This window comes from Macrotis lagotis, chromosome 3, assembly GCF_037893015.1.
Source record: "Macrotis lagotis isolate mMagLag1 chromosome 3, bilby.v1.9.chrom.fasta, whole genome shotgun sequence".
NCBI classification, from domain to species: Eukaryota; Metazoa; Chordata; class Mammalia; order Peramelemorphia; family Peramelidae; genus Macrotis; species Macrotis lagotis.
In genome coordinates this window covers 117,681,651-117,702,891 of record NC_133660.1, presented here as the reverse complement: position 1 = coordinate 117,702,891, position 21,241 = coordinate 117,681,651, and the positions used below count along the sequence as shown (strand labels likewise).

At 33.0% G+C, this 21,241-nt stretch overlaps 1 protein-coding gene across 4 annotated transcripts in view; it reads right to left on the bottom strand.

The window, feature by feature from the left end:
- Nucleotides 1–21,241, bottom strand: part of LRBA (LPS responsive beige-like anchor protein) — an 832,197-nt gene that overhangs the window by 324,076 nt on the left and 486,880 nt on the right. For all 4 annotated transcript variants that reach the window (XM_074229149.1, XM_074229148.1, XM_074229150.1 and 1 more), the window contains exons 37-38: nt 10,169–10,293; nt 1,820–1,966 (exon numbers count right to left, since the gene is read on the bottom strand). In XM_074229149.1, coding sequence (XP_074085250.1) covers nt 1,820–1,966; nt 10,169–10,293 — 272 coding nt within the window. The remainder of the gene's footprint in view (nt 1–1,819; nt 1,967–10,168; nt 10,294–21,241) is intronic.

Below are 21,241 nucleotides of genomic sequence, written 5' to 3'. Positions count from 1 at the left end.
GTAATTATATGCTTGCTTCCTCTGTTTTTTAGGCTTTTTTTTTGAAAAAAAGGAAAGTTAAAAATGTTAAGTCAGTTCCTGAGTGCTCAAATTCTTTGTGGAACAAAAAAGCAACATGAAAATGATACTTAGAATTTTGAATTAATACAGTAGTAAAACTACTCAGGCAATCAATGAGTGAATAACTGCCCCCAAATTCAGATGAACTGTCATTTCCATCGATTGTTAGAACGGTGATGGTCTTTAATCTAACATCAATCTTAATGTGCGCCAGAAGGACAATAGAAGGGATGCTCTACTGAGAGCAGAGAAGGCTTTGCCCCTATTCCCAATGTACAAATACATTGTGTTTGCAGATGGGCAGCAGATAGCGGTAGAACAGCCATGATTTCCCTAAGCTCATCCCTATAAATGGATGAAATAAGCAGCTATGTGTTCTTTTGCTTTCTCCTTTTGCCCTCTGTACATTAGCATGTAATCCAGAGGAGAAATAACATTTTTTCAATCACTCTCAGACATTCAATTATGGGGTGAGCAGACAGCTGCAGGATCTAGGGCAGCCCAGGTCCTACAGAAGACCCCTGACAATTTCCACTTCATTTCTAACCCACACCACTTTATTAGTGAGGATTACTTCTTAATCCTATTGCCATTGTCAAGATTATATAATTAAACTCCCCTTTCACCTCCATTACAGTATGAATGTATTACCAGAAACTAGAATAGAAGCATAATAAAAGAGGAGGAAACGGGCTGTGGGTTTTGAAGGAAGGGTCTAGATAGAGATGAACAATTCCTCTTCTCCCTGCCACTGGGGGAGGGAGAAAGAAAGGGAACACAAGTCACAAGGCATAAAGCTCCAATTAATTTTATTTCATTTTACTGAGAATTATATATATATAGCCTTTCACTAGGGAGTACATATTCTATCCTTCTTTCTGTTTTCCTTGATCAAATAGTTTACAAAAAAGTTAAAAATAACAATAAGTCCAGGTTTTAGATTTATAAGAGTAAAAGATTATAAAGGGAATTATTTTCCAGTTAAAAAAAATAATTCTAGACTTATCTCCATGCTACTGCTCTTTCTTCATAAAGTCATACTTCCAATAGTCACAATGAAAGAGCTGTAGGCAATGAAGGAACAAAGTCATTTAGTGAAATATTAAAATGCCACAATAAGGAAAACAAATGTCCTATTGACTCTCCACTCTATTGCTTCCTTTCTATCCTGGAAGCAAGGCTGAGAATTTGACAATTATAATCATATTGAAAAACCTGGCTTCTGATAGCAAGGAATTTCTAAGACAGCAAATGTCCTTGTTCTTGAAATAGAATTTTTTGTTTTTGCTTTACATGGGCACAATTAGTAAAATCAATGTATCAAAGCCAACTTTCTACTCCAGAACTAAGATTATCTACAAATTACTTACCCAGGTAGACACTTTTAGAATGATTAGATAGCAAGATCTTTAAAGGTGAGAGAAAGAGGATATTTTTTGTTGTTTTTAATAAAAAAGAAAGGAGAAAAATAATTTTTCCAGCTCAAAGTCCATAACCATAAAAAGAGAAAGTAAGCTAAACATAATGATAGTGTTTACTGGGGGAGGTGTGGAAGTGGTAGCTCATAATAGAAAAAGTCAGGGGAAACATTAGTGTGATGATAGTGGAAAAAATTATCAGAAACAAAAATAATCTTTAACTTAAATGTGGGGGAGGGTAAATCCTCACTTTCTAAACAGTTCTTAGTTGTCAGAACCTAAAATATAAACTACATAAATTCATAAGCTACTTTGAATATTTGCACAATTGAATAATTTACCAGTAAGATTCTCTAAGTCTTTCTCCTCCACAGATGACAGGGTATCATCATCGCCGTCCAAGAGAATTTCACTTTCTGAGTTCTGATTTCCTAAAGCCTGACTCTTGATGGACTGTTTTCCTTTAGCAAGGATATCTTCATCTGAAGCTGAAATGAAAAAGAAACAAGGCTGTCCATCAGTCTAAGGAAGGAGACAGTGGCCAAAAGGAGGGTGGGAGGAATGAAAATTTGAACTACGGGAGTGTTAGTCAAAGATGATTACTTGAAATAGGAAAATTACTCATACACACAGGTACACTCACATGCAAACACTGAGGTACTAAGGAAATCACATAGATTTGTAAGACACAATCTTTTTTTTCCCAAACCTAGTCTAACAGTATCCTGAAGAACACTTATCTCATTAAACTCAACCTTGGAAGCAATGACTTTTCACCATCTATTTATAATAGTTAAGAAAAGGGAGGATTGGAGGTAGAGGGGGATTTCTCCCATACCAAGTCCACAGCTACCAGGTAAATAATTTTGGTTTTCCATGAGAGATTTGGGGAGTAAGGTGAAAACATTAATCTGTGAATAACATAAAAGTCAAATACATTTGGAATTAGAGAAAAAAATCAACTGAAATAGGGTAAGAACAGTGGCTGAGGCCCTGGTACTCAGGTCTGAACATGCTGCTTCCCATGGAGATTGGACAGATGAATCAGTACTAATGAAGCCACTGGTTCCTATCAACTCACATCACCCCCCCTCCCAAATCTCCATCTTCCCTGCCAGCTCCACAGGCCTACAGTAGTTTCTCCTAAGATCCAAGCTAGGAAACCAGAGGTGCAAAAGCCACCTCTCCAGGTGGTTAAACTAAAGGGCTAAGACTCCCTGGGGGTAAACACAACATAAAAGGTTTAGCAGGCCAAAGTAGCCTCTACAAATACACTAGCAGAAAAGAGCCATGCCCATTTTCTCAGAACGTGTGACAAGGCAGCAGGAGGGAGGAAAAGGGAAGCAAACACACAAATCTCTGCAATCTGCAAAGGAGGAGCTCTGGGGGGCGCCGACAGTCAACAATGAGACTAGGAGAAGGAGCAGAGGAGTTGGTGGAAGTAAGAGGGAGAAATCATCTGGGAACTAGAAATGAAAGCTAGAACTTCAAATACTGCCAGCCTCTAACTCAACTACTGAGCAGAGGGTGTGGATGCCTGCATGGTTGTAGGAGAGAACCAATTTCATGGACCACCAGGAAATGGACTATCTTAAAGATTTCAAAAAAAAGCCAGACCATGTTTCGAGTACAAAGGCAGGCTTAGGATCTTTACTCTAGAGCCCCGACTTCTCATGTTCACATTTTATAGACTTGATCTTGTCTCTGGAGCTGGTGCACCTGACACCTTGAAACAAGGGCACAAGCTTTACCTGAAGAAAGACTGAAGAGATTCAGTCCAGTGCAAAAGTTCTCAAGAAAGGATTAAGATGGAATCAGATGGTACTAAATGCATATTTATTTTAGCACAGGTAGGTAAATTTTAGTATAAGTAGGTAAATTAGCATAGGCAGGTCAATTAATCTCTTGGAGACTCAGTTTCTTCCTCTGTAAAATGAAGAGGTTAGATTCAATAGTTTCTAAGGATCTTTTCCAGTGTGTTAATTTCATATAGTTTACAATTTTATAGTCAATTGTTATTTGTAGATAGAGTAAAAGATCATTTTTATATCATTGCCTATTCATTTGTAGTTATCATTAATTCATTCCATTGTTAAACAGGGTATTACTTTTGGATAAAAGGAAGTTTTTTTCCTTCTAATACTTTAATGCTGCAAAGATTAGAATTTATCAAATAATATAGTAAAAACCAAAGGTTGGGGGAGATTGTTATTCATAAATTATTCATTCTCATACTAGGGGGATAAATAAAATTTTATTTTCTTAAATATAAAAAAATCAAATGAGAAAAAATGTGTAAAATGCTTTGCAAAAAAAGGGCTATATGATAATTATTTAAAATCATTTAAATTTAAACACCATTTAAAATATTTGGTATTAATGCATATATTATCCCTAAAATTAAAATGAAATATACTATATTAAGTCACAAATTTTAGGTTGAATAAAAGAAATTATTTCATTGTTTTAATATTTATTTTGGAGAGAGAAAAATACATTAGTCCCCAAACAAGCAATAATTTCTAGATTTTTTTGAATTTTATATTGTCACACATTAAAAAATAAATTAGTCCTTGTGAAATATATAGGAATTAAAAATATGAAGTTTATAAGAAGGAAAATAATGACTACTTAATGGATAGTTGTATCAAACAATATGTCAATCTTTAAATTTATTGGATTATTTCTTATTTCCTTCCATGACAAGAGAGATCATAACTTGTACCTTTGGTACTTAAATTGGCATACATGAATATACACTTAGGCATTACTTTTTCTTTAAAAAAAATTTCAGTGTGGTAAAAATGGTTTTGAAAATTCAAACATAGAATGTAAATTATGAAAATATTCATTTCCAAATCCAAGTCTGAGAAACATATGCCAAACACATCAAGACCAACTTAATCATTACTTTCCTTGATTACTGCCATACATGACTTTAGGTTCTACTCACTTATTTAAAAAAAAAAAGAAACTTTAATCTGCAAACATTTACAGAGGAAGGCAGTCCCTAGTGGTAATATAACATGGTTTAAATGTTCTGTAAATAAATGCACATTTAAAGGCGAGATAAAGTAAAATGACCCAAGACATTTCTAATTTTAAATAATTTCAATTTCAAGTTTGAAACAAAGATGATGTATACAGTCTTATCTTATTAACAATTTGCCCCAATCAAAAGAACAATCCAACTAAGAGAAAGTTTTATGCAAAAGCTAGTAATATGAATATATTATATATATGAGATTTTAACTTTTATCTTATTTTTAATTTCTCAAACAAAAAAGCTCAGATTCTGGAATTGTTCAATCTGAGCTAAAAACCCTCTTGTCATGGAAAATATGCAGCTTACTGATATTTAGAATGGTTTTCCTGTAATTAACTCCCCCTTGAGGATTTTAAGTTAGCAGCAGTAAAATTACCAACAGTACTCTAATACACACCACATGCGCTGTTGTTCAATTCTCAGTGGTCTAATAGCTTTCTGCTAAAGATTTTTTTTTCTGAAATTAAAACAAAACAATTCCAAGCAAAAAAATAAAAGGTAATTATAATGTTTATATGCATTGGGGGGAAATATGTTTTTTATTTTTAGTTGTACTATGCTACTTAATCACCATCTTGGAAACAGGTATACAATGTTATATTTCACTTATAAGCTGTGTGTTTAATTTTGTCTTAAGAAATTTCCTGGATATCAAATGATTACTAGAAATAAAAATTTTCAATTCTTTTGTAATACAATGTAACATGTACCACATTGTCTTTTTTGCAGTTTTAATAATGGTTCAACTAAAGAATTACCAAAGCTATAATTATTACATAAAACCATACTAATTTTAAAAAAAAATGTCTCCAGCTGTATTTTACACAGGCTCAATCCATGTCATTACTAAAAGCTAGTACCAAGCTCAAAAGGAAGCTTCAGCAAGGGCTGAATATGTGTTGGTGACAATATTTGGGGCAAGCTCTGAAGCAACACTGAATAGGAATGGATTTGTCTGCAGAATAGGGCGAGTCAAACTAACAAAAAAGGTAGGTGGGAATACTCTCTGAGATTCACAGATTCCCTTCCTTTCCTCAATTAGCAGACTGCCACAGTTAATATTTCAAAAGGTAAGTAGGAGGAGATTGTGCACCAAAGTCTTAAGCACCATACCATTTCAAGAATAATTACATTCTTCAAAGAAAATTTGTCATCTCAATTACTGAAATTATAGCAGATTTCACAAATTTCTGTAGTAGATTTACTAATATATCATATGGTGAGGGTTACCAAAGCTCTACTCGATTGAGATTCTAGAATATGATGGCCCTGACCTCATTATTTGGGAGATTAAAATTAATGCTCAATGAAATAATTTAGAAAACATAATATTTTATATAGATACAGTACAGCTTATGCCATTATAAAGAAGGGTACTGGGAGCATGGGCCAATCTCAAGAAAGTATGGATAGTTTAGAAAAGCCCACAGTCATGACTGAAAAAGCAACTCATGTGTTTGTCCTGCTGAATGTGGAATTCTAGAAAGTCCTACATCAAGAGACAGCACAGTACTTTGGGTTCTAAAGAGAAGAGCAGCTGGACACTTCAATATAGAATAACCTTGTGGCTTCAAAAAACTTTTTTTGAATGACTTCATACTATCATTTATTATAATAAAAAAGTAAAGCAGAATTGATGTGATAATTCCAAATATAATAATTTCAAGTTTATCACATAATGCTGGGTAAGAAAGTTAAATAATACTCCCTATCTAATGGTTTCCAGTTAATGATTTTGCCATCCATCCATCCATCCATCCATCCATCCATCCATCCATCCATCCATCCATCCAATAAAATATTCATGTCAAGCTACTCAGGAACATCTTCGTATTACAAGAAATCTTTCTAGATGAACATCTACTAAAGGCAAAGAATAAAAGTCGACTAAAAAGTAATGGCAACAATGAGAAACAGTTTTCTCCTTTAAATGGTACCAGAGATTTAATTTTTTTTATTTTTTAAATCAGTCTTATAATTTATAATACATTCTGCAATTATTTTAAAAACAATTCATTTTACCACCTAAATAAAAATAAATTTAAGTGGAACTTTGCTAATAAGTTATCACACTTAAATTTTAAATCAACTTTTCCCCCTTGGAACTTGATAATAAAATGTCAACTAAAGAATAAGTTTGGAAAATAGTATGCTAGTGAAAAAGTTATTTATTAGAAGTAAGATACATATTCTAGTCTCATTTCTGTCACTAACTAGGTAGTGATAATATGCATATAAATAACTTCTCTGGATCTCAAGGTAACTGATCCGTAAAAATATGGGTATTGGATCATTAATATCCCTATTATATCAAAGATTCTACACTAAGGATCAGGCAATAGAAGTAGCAAATCTATTGGTAGCCTATATTAGAATGTTAATAGATATTTCATAATTATACATTCATATATGCATACATATTTAAAAGGGGGAAGTTTAAATCTCCAGAAACATAAATATTAATCTCTGCCTGGTATAGACAGTTTTCACAAAATTTAAACATAGTTTTCATTTTAACTTTAGGATATGATAGTATCTACAAAGTTAAAAAAAATCCTACACTGCAACAATGACTTTTATAAATAACTACTTTGGAGGTTCTCTCTTTGAAAAATTACCTAAATCTCCTTTCCCCAAAGCAAGTTAATGTGAACTTGGGAAGGGCAATTAAATTGTCAGAATTAAAAAATTTGTTTTTAACTAGAAGGTAGCCAGAAGTAGAGTCATGGGGCTGGTATTGATCGTGAGAACAGAGAACATTAGTCTTCAGGTATTTACTCAGCCACCTTTGCACCAGAGGCTTTCCTTCAAATCAAATCAATCCCTGGAAAAGATGGCACTAACAACTAAAATACATAAGTAATCTTCAACAAGATTTTCCTTTAGATGTTTTTCTTTTTTATTAATACAGTCCACAGTACTCCATGGTTCTTTACTTTAAAAATGCGGTATCCCCATAATGAACTCTGATCTAAAGATAAAACAACGGAAAATGCACAAAGACTGGTTAAATGAAAACATTTTTACTCAATGTACTATTATCCGATAACAGAATTTTGTAACATCCTTGGCTATCTTTTTTTTCACCTGGATTTCTTTTTAAATTATTCTTCATTTTGATTATTCAATTTTTAGTTTATTAAAAATAGCTTTTTAGAAATATATTACTCAGCAATTATACTCATTGTTGATACTTTGGAGATATTTCTAAATAAATTTGTAAAATTATATTTTAAATATAATTGCTTTATATATTGATAATAAATTATAGCATCACTCAGAAATGCTGAGATTGAGTTCCAGAACTTCCTACACTGCCCTTTTGCCATATTATTTTTGTTGCTCTTTAAAAAGTAGATAAATATAATTAGTATCTTTCAAAAAATTAAAGTAAGAATAAATATAAATTTCAGTGAGAAAAATAAACCCAATGGTATTCCTAAATCTGTCTGTTTATTCACCTGGTGTTAGATTGTTGGGTGAACTACAATAACAAAAACTTAAATTAGAAATGTAGAAGAAATAAAGAAGGAAATTCTTCTACTAAATTTCTATTTCTTATTCCTTCAAAATATGATTTATCCATTTTTGGCAATTAGAGAAGAACTGCAAAAATATTACTAAACAAGACAATATCTAATCAAATTTTTAGCTTTCTCTTTCATGGAATTAAACTAAACTTGTAAAACTAAAAAAATTATATTATCTTAATGTTTTCATTAATGCTTTAAAAATAAATCATTCTTCCTAACAAATTTAACAAAAGGTATTAACATAAAGGGAGATTATTATTTGAAGTTAAATTGTTTCAAATGTAATGTCACTGCAAAATTTCAGCAGGGGCGTATGCAAGATATACAAGGGTGTAACTTAATTTTCTTACAACAAAACAACAATTAGGATCTACATAGTGGTAGGTACCTATGTTGTCTAAATGGCTAATTCAATTTATTATTTCTCTGCTATGAATACTTAGTCTGAAAATAAAATATGTATGAGAGTAAATTTAGGGGATTATTTTAATTTCAGTGAATAAAAACAACATTATTTTGTTCACTTGTGAATGAGTTTAGAAAATAAACTTTAACCATGTTTGTGCAATGAAGAACTTTTGTAAAAACAAATGGCTTACCTAAAGCAAAAAATGAAAAAAATTCTTAGTAAATAAAAAATATGTAAAAAATTCTTGAATTGCCAATAAAATTATTTCTCAAGAAGTACTATCTTTTTTTTTTGCTCAAATCAAATAAAGGTCTTCAAAAATAACAGATCTTTTCACTGTAAGGGTCATTAGCCAAGAAATACATTCTGCCCTAAGATCCGTAGTGCCATCCCCCAACACACACAAATAATAAGAACCCCTAAAGCAGAAGTGGCCTAATTAATTCTACATTTTGTTTCTCCTTCCCCTCCTCCTACTGTTGGAAGATGTAAGGCTCTAGGACTCATTGCTTTTAGATCACTTTGTTATTGACTATTCTCTGTATGGTCATTTATTTTAAAGGACTGATGTCACATTTGGTGTTATATCTGATGACATATTGTAGACATTTTCTTCCAGAAATGGCTCTTTAAGGCTGAGTGCAAGAGGTTAAGCTGCCTGGCTGAGGCCAAACCCAACATTATATTCTTTTGATCTAGATCTCAACAATATTTTTAATTGCCATAAATTAGTATTTCCTCTGTATTTTGCACTTTAACTTTTAAAAATGTAAATACAAATCTTGAAATTTTAAATGACAGGCATGACAAAATTAAATAAAAATATTCTTTATATTTAAAAAAGAGTGTATGTCAGTTTTATTAATGACCAAAATAATATTAAATGTGGGCAAATTTTATTTTTTCCTTAACTATGTACCTTAAATATCTTTCAAAACCATTAAATAATAACTCTAAGTATATGATCAAGGTAAAGAAATTGTAAAACTCAAAGGGATGCTCAGTAGTTCTACTCATTTATTCCTACTGGCTCATCATAGAGTTTTCAAAAAATACTCGTGAATGAGAATTGGGGTGATATGCATCACAAGAAAAGGGGGAAATATTTTGTTGAGCTCTGATAACAAGCTGATATAGAACAGTAACATAAGAAAATAATGTCTATTCTCTTTTTTCCCCAAGTCATTTATCATTAACTACAAATCAAGGTTTAGAACTATCTAGGCCAGGCCACTTGGACATTTATTACCACCCCTTTACTTCTCAATGGAATCTCAAGCAAAAATTCAGCAGTTAAGGAAATACCATATATGCCCAGGACTGCTTCAAAATGTATTAGGTTTTGATAATGTTTTCTTTCTTATATTAAAATAATTATATTAATTAATGGTCTTTTACTTGATGAGGGCAATGAACTTAAAGTTAAATGTGTCATTAAAAATAATTTTAGCTCCCAACTCTTGAGACAAAGGATCTATTATAAAAATGTTAAGTGTGTAAAGTATTGTGTGCATTCATTTAACACCACAAGGTTATAGACACTATTCTGTCTATGAAAAACTAACAACTTGTTTTATTTGTGGATAAAATAACTCTAAAATGTAGTGTTGAACTATTTTGCAAGGCCTTGCAGTAATGAAGCTCTGTTCTTCATTACCAAGCACAGTACCTGCTATGGGTAAGAAGCGGTTTTTACACTGACCATGTTCCACGGCTGTTTTTAGTGTCGCTTCAGGATGTGTCGATCCAAGAGGGTTACGCACAAATCGTCGCCGGCGCCGCAAGTCATCTTCCCAGTAGTCAAGGCGCCAGAACTCACGAGGACGACTACAATGAAACAGAGAAGCCACATATGTTAGCAATTATCAAACAGCATGGTAGCACTGGATTTCTGCATAAAGCTCTCCTTGTTTGCTCTGCCCTTTTTTCCTTTTCCCCATCCAATCCCTGTTAAACACTCCACTCCCCCCACCACCACCACTACCACTCCAATCCCCCTTGCTGCAATCTTTTACTTAGGTATGTCCTTGAAAATAACAATATCACCTTCCAGTCTAAGGAACTCCTTTCCCTTTTTTTTCTTGGAAGGTGAAATGAGCACTAAATACATCATTTTGAAATGAATTGCTGACAGTGTGATCAGTTTCCCCACACTCTAGTGGCATGTGCTCCGATTTCAGCCTCATTTCAGCCTCAGCAGGGCACCTTTCTCAGTGACTGCATTTATAAACCAGAATAGGGAAAAGGCTATTATAAATATGGTATAACATTACCTATATTAATCAAAGTCTGTCCCCCTTCATTTTTCTTCCTAATTTGTGCCTTTTTGCACAAGGTCAGTAAATCATACTATGAATGCTTGGTTCAGAAAGTGTTAACTTTAATGAATACCTCAGTTACATGGTTATGTATGTGATAATAAAATATTGCTCTGTTTAGATGTGCAGGAATTTAATTAAAATAATCTCTTAAAATATTCATTACATTTAGCCCCTGAGGCTTAGAACAACACAAGAAAATGCATTTCTTTTCCATTTACTGTTTTTAAATAAACCATTGCAGGATAGTGAAATAGCAATCTATTTTCAAGCAAATCAGATTGGATTTCTGTTTCATGTACTATGTTTTTATATTTAATTAAAAACTACATGCTATATGATGTGCAATAATCGCTATATAGAAAACATACTTCTTGAAATTTACTTTTCAAATGTTATGCTAAATTTATCTTTCACTATATTTCTTCAAATATATAAAGTATTTTCTGTATTGATACATTTCTTTTTTTAAAAAGTTAATTCTTAACTAGAATACTGAACATTTTGAAAGGAAAACAATAAAATTAAAAGTACTAATATGCAAAGCAATATAGAAGGGAAACACCTGTGGTATAATCTGCTACATAGAAAATATCTAAAGCTTGAAGATCTGTGAGTTTCAATGGTAAAATAAAACAATTTCTCCATAATTGGAACTTCTGCTGGAATGATAAATACAAAATAAAACCTCACTTGTATTTCATAAGCTAATAAAATTGTATGCCTGTCAGCTGTAACAAATTAGTATCCTTGACCAATTTACAGCTCAAAATTCTAAAAATGATACTGATATTTCCTGTGTTTCAAAGAATAAATCTAAAAATAAAGCAGCTAAAGAGTTGTAATTTTACAAATTAAATCATTCAAATTCAGTTCAAGAAGAGAATATGAAATAAACCATGCAATTTTTTCAATAGTTATTATTTAAAAGGTCTACATTGTTTTTGACACCTCTTTTCTGAGATTACTAGGATAGAAAAAAACATGAATACCAAATACGGCCTTTGGTGACTGTGATCCCTTCTGTGAGGAGGGGGAAGAATATGGTAAAATCAGGGAAAAAATATTAACAGACTATATTTTTTTCATTAAATTGAATCTATAAATTAATAGGTATACAATGTGTATGCATGTAGATATGCATACATACAACATATACAGTATATGTGTATATAACAGCTTTCCCAGTTTCAATTTTATGATCTGATAAATTTTTAAATATTAGAATAACAACTAAAGTTATTTCTTAAAGAGTAATTTAAAATGTCTAATATGTATATAAGAATATGTATGTATATAGATGAAAAAAGTCATTTAGTTGAAGCTCAATTAATAGTATAAAACTTCCCATTACTGATGTTTTAAAAAGGCAGAGCACAGCTGGCTATGTGGATGCCTTTGGTAGTCACAGAGCCAGGATGGGTACTTCATCATTCTGCCTTCCTACATTTATCTGTTAAAATTATTATCAAATATCAGCCAGGATGCAGCCGTGAATCACACACTGCTGCTCATCTTCAGGGGAAAGATACAATGAGGCTCTATTCATCAGTACAGCAATCGGCACAAGTAATTAGTTTCCTAGACTGGATCTCCTACAAAGCTTATTTCAGTCAGTATACAAACATATGACAACGTAGAGCTAATGAAAGCTGCTAAAATTTGTTAACCTTTTCTGCCATCAATCTTTCTAATATTCCATGCTACAGTATTGTGAAAAGACAGTAAATTATTAATTTGTCAGTCATCCATCCTGCCATACTTTTGATTAAATTAAATGATGCTATTCTTCTAGATAACAATTAAAATTATTAGAGCTGTTAAGCTGCTTTAATAAAATTATATGAAAATTAGATGACAATAGAAACTGGCACATGTATGAATAGTCAGAACTAATTCAAATGAAATTAAAGCATATGGGCAATAATTTTATTTGCCTGTACAAAAACAATAAATTATCAAAGCATTTATTAATTATCAAATAATTCTTAATATTCATAAAATAGAACCAAAACTTAGAATTAACAAAATATCGTATTTGAATTTATTCTCACAATACTAGAAATATATAAAACATTTGAAAATATCACATAATAATAGTTACAGAAATAGACAAATACATCAAGGAGTGGTTATTGGTTCTCACCAGAACAAATGCATGACAAAAACACCCCACACACTGCTCAAACTTATTAAATAAAAAATAATTAATTCATGGATTAAAAGGAATTAGTAAAAAATTTTCTTAGCAAAGTAGTTTTTACAATATTGTGAAATATTATTAATATGATATTGTGGTAAAATAAGATAAAATAAAATAAAACAGATAATTTTTCCCCAAACTATTTGTGCACTATATTTAACTTTGTTTAGAAGCAAAGGTTTTGTTTCAGTCATTATAACTCTAGAACAGAAACCTTAGAAATAATTTCATCCAATTTTCTTATTTCAGAAATGGGAAAAAAGTAATCCAGACAGGATAAATGATTTGTCCAACTACTTAGTAGTTGAAATGAGACTAGATACCAGTATTCTTTTATTAGTCTAGGGCATTTTCCACACCAGCTTGCCTTTCATGCATCTTATAGGACCTATAAATTAAATATAATCCTGATTCTCTCCATCACACACACACACACACACACACACACACACACACACACACACACGAATTGGGGGACAGGAAATAAGAATCTCTTGATTTTGCTAAGGTTAGAAGTATAGACACTATTCACTGGCCAAAACCCAATACTGAACTACATGAAAGTTTTGATCTGTTCCATTTACAACACATGACAGTTTACCTTCTACCCTTTTTAGGCAGTCTTCAGGATCCTCCCTCCTGCCCCACCATAAATGAGGCTGAACTTAGTGCAAACAACTAATCATCAGCCTTAGACCTTGTCCTGAGAACATGAAGCATACACTTCAGTCTCAAATGACAGGGATTATAGTATGTGCCTCTACAACCAGACTATTTTCTCATTTTAGAGAGGCACTACAAAAACTAATAGTTGTCTTGTCCATCGGTTTACACTTATTGCTATCATTCTGGGCTAACTTCAAAAGATATAAATGTCATATGACACCCCTTCCAGGAATTTTAGTACCATCTATCATGTTCTGATCAATAGTTTAATAGCACTGAGCAAAAATTGATAGTATGCCTTTTAAACTTTGTGGATGTCTGAAAGTAAAGGAGGGTAATTAATAAAGTAGATAAAAGAATGGGGATCCAAAAAGTTTCAACCATTCCAATAAGATCAAGGGTAAAACAAAAATATTCATTATGAAGAAATGCTAGCTATGGCCATAAAACAAGAAAGAGAAATCAAAAGAATAAGTATAGGCAAGGAGTGAATACAATCACTGGGGGTTTTGCTGACAATAATAGGATAAACATTAAATACAGAAAATTAGAACTAAAAAAATTAATTTCATTCAAAATCTTACTTGTTCATGGGTAGGTTGAGGCATTAATTTTTTTATTCAGTATCATAGCAATCAAACTACCAAAAGTTTAATTTGTAGAAACAGAAAAATGATAGATATTCATAAGAAAGAACAAAAAACCCCACAAAATATTAAGAGTAATAATGGTAAAGAGCTGGAAGAAATGGGAGATTAGGAGTACTATACTTCAAACTATACTTGAAAACAGTGATCAATTAACCAAGTCAGTGGCTAAAGTCAGAGAGAGACTGATCAGTGGAACAGATTAGGCACACAAAATATAGAGGCAAACTAGCACAGTGACCTAGTTTTTGATAAACCCAAAGACCCTGGAGTTACTGAGATAAAGTATTACTATTTGACAAAAATTCCTAGGAAATATATTCATCAGTCTTGTTTAGATCAATATCTCAAAGTAAGTACCAAAGTAAATCCCAAATGTATATATGACATACTATAAATGTGATATCATAAGAAAATTAGAGAAGCAAAGAAGAATATTCATATCATATCCAAAGATATGAGAAAATTTCATGACTTACTCCTCTTCCCAAAAAAGAAAGCATTCATGGAAGATACAATGGACAACTTTGATGGAATGAAATAAAAAATGATTTGCATGAATAAATCTAATGGTGTTAAAATTATAAAGAAAATCATTAATGGGAGAGTCTTTATAATGTTTGTTTTTTTAAATAAGGGCATCATTTTTAAGAAAGCAGTGCCTGGCAGTGAGCAAGTATTTTTAAAAATGCTTACTGAACTTATTAGACTTAAATATATAAGAATAAGAGCTAGGTTCATAAATGATAAATGGCCCAAAAAATACTGACATGAATTTTCCTAAGAAGAAATTCAAGGTATGAAGTACTATAAAAATGGTCCAAATAATTAATAATTATGTAATATAATTTTAATAATTACATAAATACAAATGAAAACAATTTTGAAGTTCCACCTGATGCCCATCAGATTTACAAAGGTGATTAAAAAATAAGAAAAATGACAAAATATTGGAGAAGCTGCTGGAAAACAGGCAATTAACAAAGTGCTAGTAGAATTGTGTCTACTAGAATTATTCTGGAAAGAAATCTGGAATTATAACCCAAAGTTATAGAACAGTTCTTGCCCTTTGATCTACTATACCAACTAGTGTGCCTATGTTCCAAAGAGAGTAAAAGAGGTAGGAAAGGTCCTATTTTCACTATAATTGTGAAATGTAAAAGCTCTTTTTGCGAGAAGTTAAAACATATTAATCAATTAGTGATGGGCTGAAGAAATTCTAAGTATATATTATTCTTCTATATGAATTTATATAAATTGTAAATGATAATTTTAGTGAACTATCTCAGCATGAATCAATGACATTATCAGTATCAAGAAGGGGTAATAGCTTACAAGTATAGTTCAAAGTAAGGGCAAAAATATTCCCACTTTAAGTGTCTACTACACTCTTAAGTAATGGGGATACAAAGATAAAAAAAATGAAATAATCAGCACCCTCAAAAACTGTACATTTTTACCAGCAGTAGAATAAGGAAAGGAGATAAAATTAACAAGGAGAGAATAAAAAAAGAGGACAGATGGAGGGAGGGAAAGAGAGAGAAGAATGAGAGGGAGACAAAAAAAGGAAAAGAGAAAGAAAGAAAGAGAGGGAGGGAGGAAGTAAGGAAGGTTCATTGATGATGGGACTCCGAACCATGTTATAGGATAATTATATGAGGGACTAGAAATATTTTACCCAAATAAGAAAAAAATTTGCATGGAAACAAAACAAATATTTGAAAGATCATGACCTGGAAAAGGGACTTGGACTTATTTTAATTAACTCAAGAAAACAGAACGAGGATCTATGGTTAAAAATTACAGGCAGACAGCTTGCCACAAATTTTAAAAATAACTGAAGTCTGAAAAAAATAATGGGAGCTGTCCAAATGTTATATTGATCATATGTGTGTGTGTGAGTGTGTGTGTGTGTGTGTGTGTGTGTGTGTGTGTGTACACACATATATAATTCCTATCATGGGAGAATTTCAAGCAGAAACTAGCTAAGTACTTGTTGAAAGGTAGATTCCTACTTTAATTGCTGATTTAAATGATTCTTAAAGTCCTTTCTTTAAAATTAGATTATTCTAATAGATGCTAGTAGTAACATTTATGAAGTCAAGACACCCTGATATAGTGGGAAAAGTTTTGAACTCGTAGAAAGTTATTATTCTAGTTTTAATTCTGTCAATAACTACATACTTTACCTCTATGCAAACTATTTTATCTCTGTAAATTACAATTTCCTTGGTAAACTGAGAGGGATTATCTCTAAGTTCCTTTACAGTTTCAGTATCCAACAATATTTCTAATCGAATCCTCATGTTGAAAAGTGTAACTAAATTAGAAAAAAATATGAGAGAAATTCTTTCCCCAGTTAAATGAACATGGGGCAGAAGTCAAACTGCATAGATTTTAAGTGTGAAAGGAGAGGAAGAAGAGTCACCATTTATTTAAAGAGACAGCCTCTTCAAGTTATCTGATCATTTAAAGAAGGATATAAAATAATAGCAAGAGGGGATGGACAGATCAGTTGAAGATGGGGCAACATGAGCATATTTACAGGCAATCAACAGACAGGAAATGGTTGAATATTAGTGAAAGTATATAAAGGTGATAGAAAAATCTGGTAGAGAAGATTAGATAGAATGGAATCACTTTTGCATGTAAGGGAATTAGACTGTGCAATGAAAACGGTTACTCCATATCAAACAGGAGTGAAGAAGGAGATAGTGGCAAAAGACAACTGAGTGAAGTCAGATGAGGAAGAGGGCAGAAAAGGAAGTCCCTTACAAAAAATAAAATATGAGGTAAGATTCTCAACTGAGAAAGTGGGGAAGGGGAGTCAATGAAAGTTCTGGTGGGAGATGAAAATTGCTGTGGTGAAAAGGATTATTTTACAAATCAATTAGGGATATATAAAAAGTGCTGAAAAGTGTAACTAAATTAGAAAAAATATAATGAGAATTGGGGAATCACTTCAGCTAGCTTAGTAGAAAAGAAGTAGGATCATACTTTGGAAACTGAAAAATTGGAAATTCTTTCCAATGATTTCCTTAGAAAAGGATTTAGAATTTTTCAGTGATCTTCACTTCTACTTACAGTTCTGTTAGGCCCCACAATTAGTATCTTCAGGTTGTGCTTTACAGTTTCTTTTTGTGTGCTTTCTTCTTCTATTAGATAATTAGTTCAGTGAGGTCAAAGGTTCTTACATTTTTAATCCTCAGAACTTAATACAATGCAGTGTATATATCTGGAAAATTAAAAAGTTAGGGAAGGAAAAGTAACTAAGGCTCAGGGAGGTGACTGGAAGAGGGCATGAAAAAAAGTACTATTCCCTAGAGGACTCTGTGTTTCCATAGCAACTATATTAGTTGTATTTGCTCTTTTATAGACTGCCTTTTCCTAAATGATTCTAGCCCCTATTCAGCTACAATTATTTAAGGATAATGAACTGTAACTTAAATGTGAATAAAGGAACGATAAGGGAAATTTTAGCTAAATATTATTGTTGGTTTATTACTCTAATGTAAATTCTTTGTTTTGATGAATTTTATTGGGCTGTTTGTAAAATTTCTCTTCTTCATTCTATCCAACATATGAAGAAATCTAAGTCGCTATTATTTTTGTAGTGATCTTTCTGTCAATGTTTTTCAGGAATATTGTTATAAAGATGAACAAATCTTTGAGAGACAGCAAGACATAATCCAGGAGTACTACACTTGAAATTAGGAAGGTGCACATCCAAATCCTAATGTGGTACTTACTAGTTATAAGACTGGTTAGTTAATTGCTGTCCTTCAATCTTGAAGAGAGTCAAAGTGCCATAACTATGTTGGGTTCAAGGTTACAGTGTGCCTGCCTATGGCCAATCAGACCAATACAAACCTGGAATATTCTGCCACAGGTCAAGCAAAAATAGCCCATAAAGAAGATCTGGAATGGAGCTGGCTCTACTTTTGCAAATCTCATGTTTCCTTTGAGTTACTACAATTCTACTTTGGTCATAGAGCAAGAGATGTAGATGCCATACTAGGTAGTCTTGTACCTATTATCTCCAATGTCATGCAAGCAATACTAAAGTTCTTCAGAGAGACCTTGAGAGTGTCCTCATATCACTTCCTCTGATGCCCATTTAAGTGCCTGTCTTGTGTGAGTCCACTGTAAAATAGCCTTTTAGGAAAACATACATTTGGCATTCAAACAATGTGGCTGGCCCATCAGAGTTGTGCTCTCTGCAGTTGAGTATAATTGGATGCCATTTTCATCCTCACTGAAGATAACTGACAAAATTGCTGAAAACATCATGCCTAAAAGCATGAGAGTTAAGCACACTACCTTGCCCCACTCTGTGATGACCAGGAAAGCACCAGAGCATCATCCATTATCCAGAACACAGACGAAAGATGACAACATGAAACGGACATGTAATATTGATGAATTTCTCCAGGCACCAACATTTTGGCACAATTTTCCACAAGTTCTCACAACTAACAGTATCAAAGGCCTGAGTCAGATCGACAAATATTGTGTATAGACCTTTGTTCTGCCTCCAGCATTTCTCCTGGAGTTGTCTACCAATGAACACTACATCAACCATTCCTTAGACCTTTCTTAAGCTACACTTGCTCTCAAGAAGATAACCTTGTAGGAAAAGGATCAACCTCTTAAGGAGGTCTCTGGCAATAATGTTGCCAGAAGGGGAAGGAAGGAGAAAGAGAGGGGGAAGGAGAGAGGGGGAAGGGGGGAGAGAGAGAGAGAGAGAGAGAGAGAGAGAGAGAGAGAGAGAGAGAGAGAGAGAGAGAGAGAGAGAGAGAGAGACCAGAAAAATGCAGTCAGCTTATGCATAAGCAAGGGACACCATGCCTTGTAAATACCAGCTGGAATGGAAATAGCATCAGGCATTTGCCACATGAGAGGAACTGAATGACATTCAAAACCTCTTTGTTTTATAATATGGCCTGATAGATATGGTCAGTGGTTCAGAATTGGTTAATCAAGGTTTGTTGAAAATATTTTGGAAGTGTTCCATCCACCTCTACAGGATCATGTTCCTTATCAAGAATCAATGTGGCTCCATTAGCACTGAGGAACTGAGATGCTTTGAAGGTCTTTTGCTACCATCCTTGAAAATATCATAATAATGCTTTAGGTTGTTACTATCAGCGTAAAACTGAATTTCATCTTCCTTCTTAGTGAGCCAAAAACCTTGCATCTCTCTAAGCTACTCTTATTTTTGGTAGACTTAAATTCCGCCTTCATAGAGACAGATAAACTGTCCTGCAGGTAAATTGTGGAGTTTTCATTATTTATTTAGCAGTTTCTGATTTTCCTACATTTTCAGCAAGCAAATCTTAATATTTATTAGTGTCTGGCCCTGATCAATAAACACAACCAAATTTCTGAACCTGGCCACTCTTTTTTGATCCACTATTGCCAACAGTGTTGATTCAGTCTTCCCTCCAAGTTAGTAATAAACAGTTTTCACTCTGCTTATCAGTAGACAGTAATTATTCTGGTAGTCATCTTGTCCTGGGGTCACCACTTGCTGAATGGGAATATTTAGCTTGGAAGGGATAAGTCTATGATTTCTCCAACTCTCTGCATCACATACTGCCTTTGACACTCTTAAATCCAATCTTTTCTCCTTACAATGACATAGCCTATTAAATATTAATGTTTCATGCAATGATACATCCACAAAGTTTTTAATAGATATATGTGAATGACTGAAGTACTGTTAATGAGGTCATGACATGTACAAGTCTTTGGTAGTAGCTGACCACTGCTATTGCTATTTCTAAATCTATTCCTTCCAAAGACTCCCGGCCATGTCTGGTAGTCTCAAACTCTAGCATTAAAGTGATCCAGAATTAAAGTCATCTTGCTCTCTTTCAGCACATGATAAGGGATTCCTGACAAAAAGTTTCAGGTAAAGTTCACAAAACTTTTCTTTGATCTAATCAGAGCTCTTCGTATTGGGAGAATATGCACTGGTAATGTGGCCCTTTTTTGCAAGTAGCAACCACATTCCTTTTGATAGGCATGCAAACTTAAAGACTACATTAGTTTTGATTGCAAAGCTTGAAAGAACTTCAAAGGATCTCCCTTTCACTGGGATCACCTCTGACTTTGGTAAGCTGGCCTTCATTTGCCAGTCTTGTTTTACTCAGAGCTGCTATTTAAATGCAATACCTGCTGGGTTCTCTCACACGAGCTATTTGTCTTTCATGTCTACTGGATTTCATGTTGTCCATAACCAAGATATTTGTTATTATTAGATCTTAAAAATATCAAAAATTACTATCAAAATTATTTGAATTAAAAAATAAGAAAGCTAATTAGCAACAAAGTAAGATCTAATCATTACATAAACCAGTCTTCTGTTTTACAAAATAAGGAATACTTTATTATATAAATATTAAGAAAACTGAAAAATAGGGGTGGCTAGGTGGCGCAGTGGATAAAGCACCAGTCCTGGAGTCAGGAGTACCTGGGTTCAAATCTGGTCTCAGACACTTAAAAATTACCTAGCTGTGTGGCCTTGGGCGAGCCACTTAACCCCATTTGCCTTGCAAAAACCTAAAAAAAAAAAAAGGAAAAGTAGGAATACTTTAGGAAAGCATTTCAGACCACATACTACAAGGACTCCCCTGAAGATAAATGATCTAAATAAAGATACACACCATGGGGGGGGGGATCTCTTTCATAACTACATTTAGAAGAATAATTCCTAATCAAACATGAAAGAAGACATAATTTTAATTGAAGATACATCACATTATCTCAGAAGCTTAGGAGAGTGTAAGAGTGCAGATCCTATTTACCATAAAGAAAAAGGAAAGAATCAGAGGTAATGCTATTATAGGCATGCAAATTTTGATCCAGGAGTGCTGGCAGCCTAGAGAAAACGAAAGGAAGGTAGAAATAGCACAGGATAGGTAAAGGAAGGAATTTCT